This window comes from Piliocolobus tephrosceles, chromosome 7 (genome assembly GCF_002776525.5).
Source record: "Piliocolobus tephrosceles isolate RC106 chromosome 7, ASM277652v3, whole genome shotgun sequence".
NCBI lineage: Eukaryota > Metazoa > Chordata > Mammalia > Primates > Cercopithecidae > Piliocolobus > Piliocolobus tephrosceles.
This window is the reverse complement of record NC_045440.1, coordinates 17,629,045-17,647,003: the sequence shown is the minus strand read 5'-3', so window position 1 is coordinate 17,647,003 and position 17,959 is coordinate 17,629,045. Positions and strand designations below refer to the sequence as shown.

Genomic DNA, 17,959 nt, shown 5'->3' with positions numbered 1-17,959 from the left:
CGACTCTCGTGCCTCAGCCTCCCAAGTAACCGGGATTATAGGCACCCACCACCACGCCCAGCTAGTTTTTCTATTTTTAGTAGAAACAGGGTTTCACCGTGTTGGCCAGGTTAGTCTGGTACTCGTGACCTCAGGTGATCCACCTGCCTCGGCCTCCGAAAGTGTTGGGATTACAGGCGTGAGCCACCACGACCAGTGCATTTTTGTCTCTTTAACACATGTTCCCAGGACTTTGCTTCTCCTTAGGGCCTGCATTCAGTTAGCATTTTGCTGTTAACAGGTGTGGAACATCAGGAAGTGGACTCTCTGTGGCGCTGCCAAATTTTCGTTTTTAGAGAGGCAATGAGATAATTGTTGAAACATCCCCTTACATTTCTAGGGGAGAGCCCTCTCCTGCCCCGCTCATACCTAGCTACCTGTAACACTTCCGCCACTTGCTTCCCAGTGCCTGCCTTCCTTGCCCTCACACCTGTCATGCAGAGGCCAGTCACAGCTCAGCGAGTCGCCGTCTTGTTTCCTGTGTTGCTCACGCTGCTGGAGAGAAGTCACTGAATGCGTGTGCTGATGTCAGTGCAAATTCATGCTCTCTCGCCCCGCTGCACGCACCTCTGCGTTGTTTTCCATATCCTTACTCATCTCCATGCTCCACTGCCCCATCCCAGCCTCCAGCACTCCTCATAAACCCATTATTCTCCTTTTAATTCCCTCATTCTGTTTCACCAACTTAGTGCTATGAGCTCCTGTGGTTCCTTGCCCCAAGTTTTCGCTATATATATCCCTAGCCTTCTGCTCCATCCCCATTTGGGGAACTAGGTAACCCGTCCTCGTCTGATACCAAGTACTTTGCCGGGTTGTAGATCTCATCTACCTCTCACCTTCTCACTGCATCCCTGCGTCTGTATTACCCATTTCTATTTGTTCTTTCTTATCAGCATATGAAGGAAGTATGTTACTCTTTCCAATATTTTTTTTTAAAACACTTTGTCAACTCGGCAATTCCTCTGATTTCTACCCTATTGCGTTTATTCCCTTTTTAGCCAAGCACCTTCCCTTTCTTCTTCCCTCCCTGTCTTTCTTCTTCTGTGCAGCAGATATTCATTAGGGTTGCAGACACCAAGTTCTCGTTTCACAGAGCGTACCTTCCCATGGCAGGAACAGTAACGCATAGGTAAGCAGTAAACACATTCAGGTAATGTGCGATGAAAAATCCAGAACAGGGTAACAGAGAGTGTCTGTGGGATGGTGGGGGCCTTCAGAGACTGAGACTAGGTAAAGCTTCATTGAGGGGGTGGCTTCAGGGCAGAGACCTACATGGTAGGAAGGATCTAGCCATGCCAGACCTGGGGAAGTGTCCCAGGCAGAGGAGAAAGAAAGGGCAGAGGTTCTGAGGTGGGAATAAACTTGACATTTTCTAGGAAATTAAGAAAAAACACTCAACTCACTGCTGCCACTTCATCCCTTATCATTTTTCAAATCTGTCCTAGGGTGTCTTACACCCTTGGAACTGTTATTGATAAGACTACCTGTAGATGGTCTCCTCCTTGCCCCATCCAGTGGGCTATTTTTTTTTTTTTTTTTTTTTGAGGCAGGGTACTGCTCTGTCACCCAGGCTGCAGTGCAGTGGTGCACACATAGCTTACTGCAGCCTCAATCTCCTGGGCTCAAGGGATCCTCGTGTCTGTGCCACCTAAGTAGCTGGGACTACAGGTGCACAGCACCATGCCCTGCTAATTTTTACACTTTTTTCTAGACACAAGTTCTTGCTGTGTTTCCCAGACTGGTCCCTGATGCTGCTGTCTTCTGTCCCTCTGAGTACTTCTGTCATTGGGACTTTTCAGTGACCCTTACAGGTCCATGCACTGTGCACCTGAAGGTTTGGCATATCCTGGGCCTGCATCCTGAGCTTGTTCTTCTTAATCTACAGACTCTTCCTGGCTGACCTGACCCACATCCACAGCTTCAACTTACATGGCGGGGATGTCTAAATCTGTATGTCTACAAAAGGCTTACCTGCCAAGCTTCAATCCTACTCATATACCTCTTCAAATCGGCACATCCACAGCTTAGCTCATAATCCCTGTCTCACCTGTAACTCGAGTCAGCCTCCTTTTCTCCCTCTCCCTCACCTGCCATGACATTTTCTAGTGACATTCCACTGCCACCATCCTAGTTCAGGCTCTTGTCCTTTCCTGCTAAACCATCGTGGTTCTTTCCTCGTTGTTCTCTGATCTCGTTCACTGTCACCATCCACTCATGCTCCTCCTAAAAGATCTCATCTCTCCCGTGCTAAAACATTTACCTGGCTCCCCTTTGCTCTAGGACAGGTTGCACCTGTGAAGGAGACGTAGGGGATCCACATGATGTGACCCCTCATCCCACTCCACTTCGACCTTTCCAGGGTTCTCCCACCTTCCATTCTTGTCTGCCTGTTGCACTCCAGCCTGGCCGAACTGCCTCAAGGTGGCCAAACATAACAAGCTGGTTTTTGTTATCTTTGCTTCCATGATTATCTTTCCTTAGAAGGCCCTCTCTGATGTTGTTGTCTTGGCCAACACATGCTCAGTCTTCAGTTCTGGTAAAAACATCTGCTAACAAACTGTCCAGACCCTCCAGCAGGTGGAGACGCCCTCCTTTTCTTCCCTTACCCCATGGGCAGACTCTGTTAAGCACTTATCATCTTGATGCCTGTTTTGTTTACCTGTCTTTCTCTCTAGAATGTGAATCATGAAAGCACAGTGATTTTATTATGTTCATCTTTTTTATTTTTGTTTTATGAGCCAGGGTTTCACTCTGTTGCTGAGGCTGGAGTGCAGCAGCATGATGGCAGCTCACTGCAGCCTCCAACTCCTGGGTTTAAGTGATCCTCCTGACTCAGCCTCCTGAGTATCTGGGACTACAGGGGCATACCACCACACCTGGCCCATTTTTAGTATTTTTTGTGGAGACGGGATTTCACCATGTTGCCCAGGCTGGTCTCGAACTCCTGGGCTCAAGTGATCCGCCTGCCTCGGCCTCCCAAAGTTCTAATTGCAGGCAGCAGCCACCCTGCCTGGACCATGTTTATAACTCTAATATAGAATACAATCCATCCTTAATATTAGCCATAAGAAAAAATTAATAAAAATAAAACTAACCATGTCATTTGCATTTGAATTCCGTGAGGCTGGCAGGCCACCTGCCGAGGAGCCCAAGCCACTTCAGTGCTGAAATCCTAACCTGCCTTCATTTTCTACTCATTATCGAATACCTGGTGGCCTTCATGAGGTGAGAAATACATTGCAGTTCTCTGCAAGGGAAGAAGGGCTCTGAAAAGAAAGTCAACTGCTAGTACCAGCCACGCGAGGTGGCTCACGCCTGTATTCCCAGCACTTTGGGAGGGCGAGGCAGGTGGGTCACGAGGTCAGGAGGTCGAGACCACCCTGGCGAACACGGTGAAACCATATCTCTACTAAAAAAATACAAAAAATTAGCTGGGCATGGTGATGGGTGCCTGTAGTCCCAGCTACTCAGGAGGCTGAGGCAGGAGAATGGCGTGAACCTGAGAGTCGGAGCTTGCAGTGAGCCGAGACTGCGCCACTGCACTCCAGCCTGAGGTGCCTCGCTCCAGGAGTGGTGCCTCGCTCCAGGAGTGGAGTGAGACTGTCTAAAAAAAAAAAAAAAAAAAAAAAAAAAAAGTCAACTGCTAGTACCAATGATGAAATAAGAAGGCACTCTAAGTGAGTGAGTTCTTAGACATTTCTGATGGATTAGGAACCAGATAGTGGATTTGTCTGCCTGCATCTATGACATGAACAAATATGCAAAAATGCAGTTTAGAGGAACAAGAAAAGGTGATGTATGCATTTTTTAAGCAAGTCCACCAGTCACTGCATCTATTTCTTATCAAGTGAAAGAAACTTTCAGTGGCGGTTGAAACAGAAATAAAACAAGTGAGGACAAGCCCAGAGCCACTAAACATAGGTGAACTGTGATGCAGGGGAAAGTAGGGACGTTTCTGTTGCCCCACAGATGAAGACAGCCTCTGAGTAGATAATTTTTATTGCATTTCATGGGGTGAGTGATTTGCTTTCCAGCATCTGAGCATATGAGGATTTATAGCAGTCTTAGAACATCTCTTCCACAAATGTCACAAGTTTACTACTTCACCTGTAAAAACAGAGCTGGCAGGTGATGGCACTGTGATAGTGTCTCATTTATCTCATGTGGTCGGGGAATGCGATATGCTATCTGAGCAGAATTTTCTAGGTAAGTGAGACAAGAAAATAGTAAAAAAAAAAAAAAAAAAAAAAAAAAAAAAAAAAAATACTATTTCAGAGTAAAATCTTAAGTGTTTACCTGTTCCTTTTTTGAATAGAGTAAGCAGAACATTTGTTTACGGTACAAAAGTGTAAACACATCTGTGCTGTTACGGGGATGTCTTCAAAGGCAATTTACATGGGTGAAGTGTTTTTTCTTTATATTAAATCATCACCGCTTCTCAACCTTTTGGCAAAGATGAAGTACGTTAAATGATTTCAGATATTGATAATTAAAAGAAAGTATTTTGCCCTCTCCCTTCTGTTAGGGTGTTGCTTGACACTATTTACCATTCTCAGCACTTCTGCCTGTTACAGATATTCTTTTCCCAAATACTGTTTGTTTTCTTGTTGAATATATATATTTTTTTCCATTAAAAATCCCTCCTTTCAAAATTTACCCTTTTCAATGTATTGGAGATTGGAACTTCAGATAGCTGTTACTTACCAGCTGTCAGAATTCTATGGTAAGGTTAAAGGAAATCTGTAAGGGTAGGTGTGAGGGTTGTCTCTGGGTACAGTGAGTTTTGCTACAGACTTTACCTTGTTTATTCTGACTTCTTGGATGCTCTTTTCATGATCTGGATTCTTTTCTATGTGCTGAGTTATCTTTTTTTTACATATGATAAGTGACTCCAGGGAGTACATCCTTCAGTGGGGGTTTATTCCAGGCCTTCATTAACCAGTCAGGCTAACACAAGCGACTCACATCTTCTCTGAGTCTCATTTTGCTCATCTGGGAAATGGTAAGCCTGGACAGGCGGATGCCCAAGATGTTTTCATGTGGTCAGGTGCCAAAACAATAGTTTAGGAAGAGAGTTTAAAGCTCTAAGACAGAAGTGCCTGAAGAAGAGAGATGGCTTTGCACTGAGAATATCCTGTGAATCTACCCAGAGCAGAAGGATCAGATTTAAAAGGAGAAGGTGGAAGCATAGACTTGTGCACCGGCTGTGTCTGTGAGAAGCTGCTAGACTTTTTCAGAGGACAGCAGTTATGGTGGTCAATACATATAACATTCATCATATAAACCATTTTTTAGTGGACACTTCAGTGGCATTAAGTACATTCACATTATTGCGCATCCACCACCACCATCCATCTTCAGAGTACTTTCATCTTCTCAGACAGACACTCTGTACCCGTTAGACCCTAACTCCCCAGTCCCTGCTTCCCCAGCCCCTGGCAACCTCTATTCTGCGCTGTCTGAACTTTACTACTCTAAGCACCTCCTATCAGCGGGATCTTACAGTGTCTGTCCTTTTGTGCCTGGCTCATTTCACTTAGCATAATGTCTGCAAGATTCGTCCATGTTGTAGCATGTATGCGAATGTACATCCTTTTTAAGGCAGCCGGTACTCCATTGTATGGATGGATCACATTTTACTTATCCATTTATCTGTTGATGTGGGTGTGAGTTGTTTTTATCTTTTGGCTTTTGTGAATAATGGTGCTCTGATCATGAGTGCCTAAGTATCTTTTAGGACCCCTGTTTTTAATTCTTTGGGATATAGACCTAGATATATATGGAATTGCTGAATCATATGGTATTTCTATATTTAACTTTTTGAGGGAGTACCAAACTGTGTTCCACAGTGGCCACACCATGTTGCTTCCCACCAGTAGTGCACAGGATTCAAGTTTCTCCAACTGGGGAAAGTTGTCAGCGGTCCCTAACTTTTTTGGTACCAGGGACCAGTTTTGTGGAAGACAGTTCCACAACAAGGGGAAGGTAGTGGTTTTGGGATGAAATTGTTCCACCTCAGATCATCAGGCATTATTTCAATTCTCATAAGGAGCACACACCCTACATCCTTTGCATGTGCAGTTCAACGTAGGGTGGTGAGAATGGAATTCTGACAGAAGGCAGAGCTCAGGCAGTCATGCCTACTTACCTGCTGCTCCCCTTCTGTGCAGCACAGTTCCGAACAGGCCACGGACTGGTACCGTTCCAGGGCTTGGGGACCCCTGGAATCAGTAGTTTCATGTGCTCAATATAAACCAGATTGATTGGTGCCCAGATTTTACAAAAGGCAGGAACGAGACACACAACTGGTACAGTAGGTGGGGGCCTGAGTATGGAGCGTCTTGAAGGCCGGGCTGTGGTGTTGGTACTTTATTCTGTGGTATGGGATGCTGGCGAGAACCTTGAGCTCGGGAGATGGGGGTTTGAGTGGTGCTGTGGACACATAAGGGCCAAAGGATATACATGTGGGACCAAATGGGCCCCAGAGGCCAGGATATGGGTTGGCAGATGCTTGTTGTTACCCAGCTGGGAGACCAAGGCTCCATGTAGGAAGGTAGGAAAGGCAGGGATGAATGTGGAGACTGAGAATGAATGTGGGTGAAGGGGACTCTTGAGAATGAATGTAATGTTTTGCAGGCAGGAAGTTTGAAGAGAAATTCTGCATAGGCTCAGTAGTGTGACATCTGTTACAACCCGTGTACATGCATGTCAGTGGGAGCGGGGAATGTGAGAGTCAGGAGTGATGCCTTTCTTGTCCCTTGTGAAGGTCCCTCAGTTGAAGACAGGGTACAGAGAGGTGTCTGCACCTGCTTCGCTCCTGGCCTGCTGAAGGAATAGACATTTGCATGAATAGACTACAGATCTCTGTCTTGCATACCTGGAGACATCCCCACCTAGTTGGGGGTCTTAGATCCTGGCCCGTTGAGTAGGAAAAGACCGGCATCAGGATACTTGCACAAAGAGTAATTACACCAAACTCAAAGAAAGCTTAGCGTTTATGGAAGGGAGGAAGGACATGGAGGTGCCAGGTAGGGTGTTTAAACAAAGACCTAAGCTAGCTCCAGAGTCCTGATTTTGATCTTTAATTTGCATAGTGCATGAAATGATGCTGTTCTACACAAGATGACAAGGAAGGTGTTTGTGGGGCTACTTTGCTTTGTGCTTGCCATTTGCATGTGTCAGCTTACTGACTGAAAAACCATTCCTGCCTTGGAATACTTAGCCTTCTCCTCCCAACCCCCGCGCCGAGTTCTCTCCGTTCCTTTGTGTTTCCACCAATAAAGAGTTCCAGGAGGCAAAAGGAATTTTTCAGGTGTTGTCCTTCGTGTTTAAAGAAGACCAAGTGAATGCTGCTCCCTCTGTGCAGGGATGGGAATGTGTGCCTGTGGGCATGGTGGGTGGATGGCTGGGTATGGTTTTTGGTGGACTTAGGTTGCAACAGAGTTTTAAATAATGTATTTAAAATAGATGGAATTGTACTGTTCACAATAGCGAAGCCATAGAATCAACCTAGATGCCTATCAGCTGTGGACTGGATAAAGAAAATGTGGCACGTATATACTATGGAATACTACACAGTCATAAAAAAAGAATGAAATCATGTCCTCTGGAGTAATAGGAATGCAGCTGGAGGCCATTATCCTAAGTGAATGCAGAAACTGGAAACCAAATAACACATGTTCTCACTTATAAGTGGGAGGTAAACATTGAGTACACATGGGCACTATGAAGGGAACAGCAGACACTGGGGCCTACTTCGGGGTGGAGAGTGGGAGGAGGGCGAGGATTGGAAAACCACCTATCGGGTACTATGCTGTTTACCTGTGTGACAAAATTATCTGTACACTAGACCCCTGCAACTTGCAGTTTACTTCTGTAACCTACACATGTTCCTCCTGAACCTAAAAGAAAAGTTGAAAAAAAAAGAAAATAGATGAAATTGAGGGATCCCAAATCAGATTGATAAGATATAATTAAAATAATTACCAGAGTATAGAGAACCTAGCTAAAAAATGGATGTAATGACTGCTGCAAGGCATGGTATGTGGAAGATAGAAAGCAGCATAAATTACGGTGTGTGGGGTGAGCCTGGGTGCTGTGACCTTCCTGATGGGCAGTGTGCCATACCTGGAAGCAGTGACCATGGCTGGGGATCTCTGTCACCCTGAGCTGATGATGCAGGCACCACCAAGGCAGCTGGCATTCTCTATTTGTAGGAGTTATTATAAATAAGAATTACTGCATTCTCTAGGTTCTTCATAAATAGATGTCCATCTCTTGAGACAAGTTTAGATATATTGCTATCTGTATTTTCAACTCTCTGGATTTAGATTTTTAAAAGTTAATGATTCTTAGCCTGCCTCTGAGAAAATGACTTTACTGGGGCAAAAAAAATCATTCCTCAGTCTGCATACATTTTTATTTGTATGTTAAACCGTCAGCTGCATTTTCTGTGTTTATGACTGTGTGGAGAAGTTACGCTGCTGACACAAATAACAGAAACTCGACAAGACGCAGCCACCCACACCAGGAGGCCTGTTTCAGCTGTGCACATATGGCCTCTGTGGCCAATATGGCTCCTGTGCAGATAGGCCCTCTGTGGTGAATGTGGATGCTGTGCAGATACGCCGCCTGTGACAAATGTGGCTGCTGTGCAGGTACTATCTGTGGCAAATGTGGCTGCTGTGCAGATACATCGTCCGTGGTGAATGTGGCTGCTGTGTAGATACGCCCTCCATGGTGAATGTGGCTGCTTTGCGGATATGCCCTCCATGCTGAATGTGGGTGCTGTGCAGATACGCCCTCCATGGTGAATGTGGCTTCTGTGCGGATACGCCCTCCATGGTGAATGTGGCTGCTGTGCGGATCCGCCCTCCATGGTTAATGTGACTGCTGTGTGGATACGCCTTCCGTAGTGAATGTGGGTGCTGTGTGGATACACCCTCCATGGTGAATGTGGGTGCTGTGTGGATCCGCCCTCCATGGTGAATGTGGCTGCTTTGTGGATACGCCCTCCATGGTGAATGTGGCTGCTTTGTGGATACGCCCTCCATGGTGAATGTGGGTGCTGTGTGGATAAGCCCTCCATGGTGAAAGTGGCTGCTTTCAGACTCAGCCCCACCTTATTTGGGCCCTGGGAGCTGGTTCACCTTGTGATCCCAGACAACATCAGAGATGGGAAAAGAGCCTGTTGCCTCAGTGAGTACTACATTCCTGAAAGAATGAACAGACTTTGAAGGAAAACACTTAACGTTTTCAAATAAGTCCTTTGAGCTTCCTAAGAAATGAACCTTCTTTTCTTCCATGGCTTTCCCCTCTGGGTCTTTGAAATCTTTTCCATCATGAGCTCAGCAAAACTCTCAGCTTCCCAGACTTTGAGGGCAATCAAGCAGGATACCGTTTTACTCAATGCATTGGTGAAGGCTTCCAAAGGGAACTTAGTCCTTGTAATTTTGTAATTCCTCTGTGTCTGGGCCTTTAAATAGCTGTGTTCACTGCTGGGGAACTGTGCGTTTGGGTTTTCAGGTGGGGCTGTGAGGACAGCAGGGAGATGCAAGACTACCTTGAAAACTCACAGGACCACACTCCTCTCTGTGGCACCTCAAAGAAATCCAGTCTTTGAACACAATCAAAGAGGCTGTAAAACCAGTGCTGTAGGATGAAAAGCTCCTAGAAGGCAAAGAACAGAGAAGAGAACTTGGCAACATTTGCGAGGAAGACATGTAGTTCCCACAAAAGAGAAGAGGTAGAGTGAGGAAGAAAAAAGGAGTGGTTTGTGAGAGACCTTGAGAAGCTGTAACTGACTCTAGGCAGGAGAGAAATCTATTTATGTACCTTTCAAACTGTATTGCATTGCCGTGTCACTAGAAGTGAAACTCCACACAGTGTCGCTTGTCAGGTTTCTCCCTGGAGATTTATTTCTGTAGCCAGTGACTGGTAGGTGCATTCTCAGTTTACTGTGGGGATTAAGGAGACGTCAGTAGAATCCATGGTACCTACGTTCCCCTCCATCCTGGGGGACACAGTCCAAGACCCCCAGTGGATGCCCAGAAGCACAGAGAGTCCTGAACCCTAGCTATAGTATGTTTTCCCCGGAACGTACATATCTAGGATAATGTTTAATTTATAAATTACGCCCCCGGAAAGAGATTAACAACAATAACCAATAACAAAAGAGAATAATTATAACAATATATGGTAATAAAAAGTATGTAAACATGGTCTCTTTCTCTCTGTGTGTGTGTCTCTCCCTGATTCTCTCTCACTCTCAAAATATATTGTACTTCAGGTAACTGAAATGGCAGAAAGTGAAACTAGAAAAAGGGGACAACTGTATAACTCAAAAGCTTCTCTGATTTATTGAATTTTACCTTTGTTATGTGTGCATATGGGTGTGTGTGTGTGTGTGTGTGTGTGTGTGTGTTTCCTGACTGTAGAGAAAATACTCTTAATACCAGAGATATTAGAAGGAAATGGATCTTTAGGCATCAGGGAAATCATTTGATCCTTAGATTGGGAAGTTCTGTCACCTAGACCCTAGGGAGGCTTGTTCTGAGAGGGGAGCTGAGATGCTGGTTCATATCTTCCACCTGACAAGCGACACTCTGTGGAGTTTCAGCAGCAGTGACATGGGATGGGGCACAGTTTGAAAGGTCTACAGACTTCTCTCTTGATTCTCTACCTTCTCAGAGAAAGGGGAGTCGTGAGGATAGCTAACATTTATCGAGGGTTTATTGCATGCCATGTACTGTTCTAACCTCTTTCACATTTGAAAACATGAACTCCTCACAGTAACCTGTGGGGAAAATGAGGCACAGGAGCGTGAAGCAATTTTTCAAAGCAAACCTCTGGGTCCAGGATTTGAACCCAGGCAGTTTGGCTTGATAGTATGTGCTCTGATTCCCTGAGCCATGCTGCTGAGAGGTAGGAAGGAAGATGTGAAACTAAATATGATGTATTCATACCACTGTATTGAATATTTTATGTTGTCTATTTTAATGCTTCTAGAAGCTTCCAGAGGGCCCCACAACCCATGTGACCAGCCCTCAGCTACTCCCAGGTGTCCCAAAGAGTTCACTATGGTCAGTTCGTCTGAAATGGGCATAATTTCTTTCCTTTTTTTTTTCTTTTTTGAGACGAAGTATCGCTTTGTTGCCCATGCTGGAGTGAAGTGCTACAATCTTGGCTCACTCCAACCTCTGCCTCCTGAGTTCAAGCAATTCTTCTGCCTCAGCCCCCTGAGTAGCCAGGATTACAGGCGTGCAACATGACACTCTACTAACTTTTATATTTTTAGTAGAGATGAGGTTTCACCATATTGACCAGGCTGTTCTCAGACTCCTGACCTCAGGTGATAGGCCCACCTCAGCCTCTCAAAGTACTGGGATTACAGGCATGAGCCACTGCGCCCAGGCTGAAAAGGCTTAATTTCTAAGAGATAATTTTAATGCTCATTTTTAAAATTGAGTATAATTATTTTAATATTCTTGAAATCGTATTGCAGAAAATTTGGATACTAGAAGGAAAGAAAAAACAAATAATCCTGCTCTGTATCATAGTCAGTCTTATTTTGGCCTATTTCCTAAAAATTATTTTACAAATGCCTCCGTATCCTATGAATAGTTTGTATCCAGCATTTCAAGCTTTTCCCCATGTTTTTATGCAATCTTCATAACTGTGATTTTTAAATTCATGGTATTTTGACTTCTTTTGGTATTTTTTAATTGGGAGCATTTTGAATTTTTGAATAATTGTTGGAGAGATTTCATCTTAAACACTTTTTAAAGGCATTCTGTGCTAGATCTCAGTTAAAAAACACTCAGCAGCCAAGGTTAATTTTTAGAACGATCTTTCCTTGTTTTTCTCTTAACAGGGATCTACCGAACAGAAAGGGACAAAGGGACATTGTACGAGCTCACCTTCAAAGGGGACCACAAACACGAATTCAAACGGCTTGTCTTGTTTCGACCATTCGGCCCCATCATGAAAGTAAAAAAAGAAAAGCTCAACATGGCCAACACGCTTATCAATGTTATCGTGCCTCTAGCAAAAAGGGCGGACAAGTTCCGGCAGTTCATGCAGAATTTCAGGTTGGTTTGTTTGCACGTGTTTATCTCCCTCCGCATGGTGTGTGTTAGAGCACTGGTATCACTTCCCGTCATCATCTTCATTTCCCCTGCCGAGTACAAAGCCTCCTTTCTCTTGTTCAGCTGTATTTTCCCCACGTAAAGTTTATCATTTGTATTTGCCTTTCCCTAGAGCAATTCGAAAACTGCCTTACGAGCATATTTACCTACAGAAGGGAAAAGCAGAAAGGGCTGGGTTTTCACCAGGATCTACAAAAATGACCGAATGCCTGTTATGTTCATTCTGACTTGCGGATGGGCTCGGGTTTGGGGATAGCAGGAAGGAAGACTCACAGGCAAGTGATCAACCTTGACGCTTGAGGACCAGAGAGGAGGTGGCAGTGGCAGAGCCCACGTTAACAGTGGGCGAGCGCTGGAAGGTGTTCTTGATCGGCTTTAGGCTACCTTCACCTGCTGTCCTGTTCTAGTGGTGGCTGCAATGCATTGGATCCACATCAATCTTTTATTCTAACCTGCATCATCTTAGACTTAAACGTAGAATTATACCAAGAAAGTTTCAAGCACACATTTTTGTAGCTACTCAATGAAAGTAAGTGGGGTTTCATTTTTCAGGCATGCTGATGAAGGTTTTACATGCGTGCCTTTAAGCCCTTGATTGTGCGGTGCTGGATCTTAGAAGCTGTGATGGCTCAGATGCACATATTGGCTGAGGATAACCAGCTAAGTTATTTCGCCAGCTTGTTTTAAACATAGAAAATCCTACTGTCTAATTATAAATCTTGAAAGATCAAGCTGATTTTTTATTTCTTTTTTGAGACAGAGATCTTACTCTCACCCAGGCTGGCGTGCAGTGGCAGGAACTCTGCTCACTTCAACCTCCGCTTCCCAGGTTCAGGCAATTCTCCTGCCTCAGCTTCCCAAGTAGCTGGGATTACAGGTGCCGATTACCATGCCCGGCTAATTTTTGCATTTTTAGTAGAGATGGGGTTTCACCATTTTGGCCAGGCTAGTCTTGAACTCCTGGTCTCAAGTGATCCGCCCACCTTGGCCTCTCAAAATGCTGAGATTACAGGCGCGAGCCACCATACCCAGCCTTGATTTTTAATCTTCGTAAATTTACATTATTAAAAGGCATAATGTTCAGTATAAGGGTGTGGTTGATATCTTTCAAAATTCTGGTTCGTGAGCATACTCTATTTCAATTAAAAGGGTAACGCACTTATAGCTAAGTTTTTTGAAGATCAGAATCAAATAGTCTTGGAAGAGACCTTTGAGGTCATCTGGTCTAATCTTCCCTTAATTCAGACTCTGTCTCTGACATAGGGTTCTCTAGGCAACGTGTGTGTGCACCAGGAAGCTGCCTACATTGCTAGTCAAGCTGCTGCTTTGTTGACCATCTCTGGATGGAAAGTTCTTTGTTGTTTGTATCTGAAGTCAGCTTCCATGTCTCTACTGCCTGATGGGTCTAGTTCTAGCCTCTGGAGGATTGAACAAGTCTATTTCTTCTTAAACATCATAAGCTTTCAAGTATTTTTGGAGGTGGTCATCACGACTGCCCTGGTCTTTTCTTTCCAAGGTATAGCAGTTCTCAATTCCCTTAGCTTTTTCATGTTCCTTAGTTTGTGACCTTTTTTTATTAGCTGGAACCTGCCTTTAGCCATGATGTAATCCAAAGTAGGGTGGACTCTGGTTGATCTTTTCCCAGTTTGTGGAATACTCCTTTGTGCATGATCACAGAATTGTTTGCAGTGTTCCTCTGGCTCCAGTCCTGAAGTGAGTGTTTTTATAGTTTTGGCTTCTTTCGGCCTTCTTTTAGTGCTTTTGCTCTCTTTCTCTGTAGGCCTTCCCTTTGGAATGGCACAGTGCCACTGGTTGATTAAACATTACATCTCCAGAATGACTGAACCTGTAGCGTTCTGAATGCGGTTGTGGAACCTGAATGTGGTTTGCATTAGGCATTAAGTGAAATCATTACTGTCAGCAGCTAGAATGCCCATTTCTAGGACTAGGTTGTAGCAAGTCCCTTTGGCAAAGAAGCTGCCTATGTCTTACTGAGTTCAGGGTCCTGAGCTTTGATTGTCTGAGTCCGTGGACATGTTAGGCTTGCCGAGGTGGTGCTTACACTAAGGAAGTAACTGCTCGGTGAAAGGACACGTCCTTCCTGTAGGACTCCTGGGGCCTGAAATAGCAGGATTCTCTTGGGCATATATAAACAGCTTTTTCCTTAGTGTCATGAGAATTTTAAGCAATTAACAATAGGAAAAAAAACAGGAGGGGAAGTGTCATTGGGAAGAGTCAATGAGTAGCTTACAATGGAGTGGGTGAAATGAAACGTGATTCCAGTGTATGTTTTAAAGGAACACAAAAATCCTGGGGCAGTTTGCCTTGAGTCAAGTCGCCTCAGCTCACCCCATGGACTTTTACTATTTGGATGTCCCTTGCTCGTGTAGGTAGGAAGGGATGGGTGGCGGAAAACTTGTGACCTGGAGAGGATGTTTTGAGAGCCTTTTGCATGTGCTAGACACGCTACCCAGATGCGAGGGATCGGAAGATGAATTCAAGATGTGGTGCCTACTTTCACAAGTAGCAGAAGCTGCAAATACAGAGCCAGGTGCTGTGGCAGAGATACAGACAGGGGACAATGGGACACAAAGAGAAGCTGCCCAGGACAGCTGACACTGGAGCAGGAGGCTGAGTAGGGAGTTTACTTCACAGTCAGGGCATTTCTGAGTGTGTTGAGGTCTCTGAAAAACTGGGATGTGAGAGGGTAAATATCTGTGGGTATTTAATTCTTCATAAGACCTTATTAAAGATGGCATTTCAAACTCAAAGAAGAGGTTATTCAGGGCATGGTGGCAGGACAACTAGCCAAACATAGCAGGAAAAAAATGTGATTCTTACTTCACACCAAAAAGCAAAGTAAATTCCATTCACTTAAACATTTAAATGCAATTAACATGACCATAAAATTACTGGGAGAAAATATAACGGGCTACTTAAAAAATATTGGATGTTGTCTTCATAAAGTCCTTTCCGTCCCCTGACTGGAGACTGTGAACTGCGGTTGACACTGAAGATGACAATGGAAGCGATCTGTATTTCTTTTTTTTTTTCTCTGTTTTCTAAATATTTATATAGTTACCATATGTTTTATATTTTGTTTAAAGATTCAGTGAAAGATTATTTTTGGCTTTTATAATTTAAACATGACTTTTTAGTTTGTAAAAGGTGATACTTGGCTATTATAAGATGTTTAAGCAGTGTAGAACAGCACAAGGAATACATTATTTAAAAAGTCACTCCAGGTCTCACCTCCCAGAATTAACCATTATTAACATTAGTTGAACGTCATTCTGGGCAATTTTCTTTGAATAGTTGCAGATAGAAGAATTGCTTGCCAGCTGGGAATAAGTCAGTGCAACATGAGATATACTATACATTCTGTTTCTACTTATAGACTTAACATGTATCTTGCTTAAATTTATAGAAGAAAACTGGAAGTATGATAAAGGATTTGCTGAACTTTAAGAAAATGTCTCTTCACTGTAAGAGACTTGAGTTCCCAAGAGATCCTGCTGAAGTTAAAAAGTGATTTTTGCAAAACAAAAAAATGATTGGAATTATCATTTTTTTTACTGCATTTTGTAACTTGATTGAAGATTGCAGTACAAAAGGAAATCACAGCTATACTTTCTGCCTTCTGTGTCTCATCTTCTGATTTTTGTTAGCAATCATTTATTTATTTATTTTGAGACAGAGTCTCACAGTCACCCAGGCTGGAGTGCAGTGGCACAGCCTTGGCTCACCACAGCCTCGGCTCACCACAGCCTTGGCTCACCACAGCCTCCGCCTCCCAGGTTCAAGCGATTCTCCTGCCTCAGCCTCCTGAGTAGCTCGGATTACAGACATGCACCACCACACACGGCCAATTTTTGTATTTTTAGTAGAGACTGGGTTTCACCATGTTGGTCAAGCTGATCTCAAACTCTTGACCTCGAGTGATCTGCCCACCTCGGCCTCCCAAAGTGCTGGGATTACAGGCATGAGCCGCCATGCCCCGCTGCAATCTATTACTTTGACCTTGATAGGGTTACAGCCTTTACATTCTGCTTTATAACTACAGTTTCTACAGTTCTAGTTCTGGATTTAAGTGGATTTCGTGTATTCATCAGCAGTCCTCTTCCAATAACTTTCCATTCCTGAGTTCTTAGCTGGCTATATTGTATGGGCAAGAAAGGTTTTCAAGAAAGGTCACAAGTGTTTGAGAATGGAGTATCTACTTGTTGGCATTATCGTGTACAGACAGCTTAGCTGGGCTTAAAATTCATGGGATACACTTTCCTTCCTCAGGACTTTGTACATATTCTGGCGTTGAATGATCTGGTGAAGTGTAAGACCACTTTATTTTGTCCCTCTTGTAAATGGCTTTTGCCAGAATGCCTGAAGAATTCCTTCATTAGTCTTTAATTACTTTCACTTATTCAGGGTATGTCTTACCTCAGCGTCTATTGCCCTTTCCTCTCCTCTCCTCTCCTCCCCACTCCCACCTCTCTTCCCCCTTCCCCCTTGCTTTCCTTCCTTCCTTCCTTGATGGAGGAGTCTCACTCTGTCACCCAGACTGGAGTGCAGTGGCACACTCTTGGCTGACTGCAACCTCTGCCTCCTAGGTTCAAGCACTTCTCATGCCTTAATCTCCCGAGTAGCTGGGACTACAGGTGCTTGCCACCATGCCCAGCTGCTTTTGGTACTTTTAGTAGAGATACGGTTTCACCATGTTCGCCAGGCTGGTCTTGAACTCCTGACCTCAGGGGATCTGCCCACCTCGGCCTCCCAAAATGCTGAGATTATAAGTGTGAGCCACCACGCCTGGCCAATGTCTGTCGTTCTTTAACTGATTTTCCTGTAGTACAGTTTCCTTTTTTGCTTTGTGGGTTCTTTCAGGAAAATTTTTGGATGTTTTATTTTTGAGTTCTTCTGTTTGCTTCATTTATTGGATTCTCTGTTTCATGGACACAATTATATATTTTACACATCTTCTGCATTTATTAGCATCTGTTTTTTTAATGCCTTTGTCTTTTATCTGCTTTCACTTAAACCTTTATTGGGTCAGTAATTTGATTTTTTGACATATCTATTATGTACCTTGCTGTTTCTAATGTATTACTTCTGTGCATTTTGGCTGTTGATTTATTAACTGAGCACACAGTGTGCCTGCTGACGTTATTCTGTTGTTTTTATTGTTTTCTCATTGGACTTTTAAAAAATTAAATTCCTATTTTTATCAATAAAGTGAAACATTTCTAAGAAATTTTCTTCTGTTTGAGTTACATTTTTTTTCAGACTCATTTTTTTCTTTTGCTTTGCATGCTGTGTCTTAACTTTTTCTTTTAATTTTGTTCTGATTCTTGGGATGTGGTTGCTATGATTTCTTTTTTATCTTTTCTCATCATGTGCAGGGGACTACCCAGCCTTCTGTTTGCTCGAACATAGGATGGGTGGATTCTCCTTGGCTCTCTCCTCATCTTGACTGAGAATGGTGCATATTTTGAGGACAGGGTATTTCTCTGTTCACTTTATTTGTAGTATAAAAGCTGGGTGTAGGAGGGGAAGAAACCCCAGGGGCTTTGTACGGCCTTTGTTGAAGTTCCCTGTTCTTCTGGCTCCTCTGAGCCCTGGGATGGATGTGTGAGTTCTGCCAGGCTCACCTGGTGTAGGGGGAATTAATTGTTTTCCGAAAGGGTAGATGTATCATATTTGGCTCTCAGAATGCCTTCGTATAGGGGCTGGGACATCACAAAGAGTCAGCCCCACTTATTCACGTCTCCAGCTCACTT

The 17,959-nt window shown here is 43.9% G+C and overlaps 1 protein-coding gene across 2 annotated transcripts in view; it reads left to right on the top strand.

Moving 5' to 3' along the window:
- Positions 1-17,959, top strand: part of CSGALNACT1 (chondroitin sulfate N-acetylgalactosaminyltransferase 1) — a 118,794-nt gene that overhangs the window by 49,551 nt on the left and 51,284 nt on the right. For both annotated transcript variants that reach the window (XM_023216638.1, XM_023216637.1), the window contains exon 3: positions 11,912-12,128. In XM_023216638.1, coding sequence (XP_023072406.1) covers positions 11,912-12,128 — 217 coding nt within the window. The remainder of the gene's footprint in view (positions 1-11,911; positions 12,129-17,959) is intronic.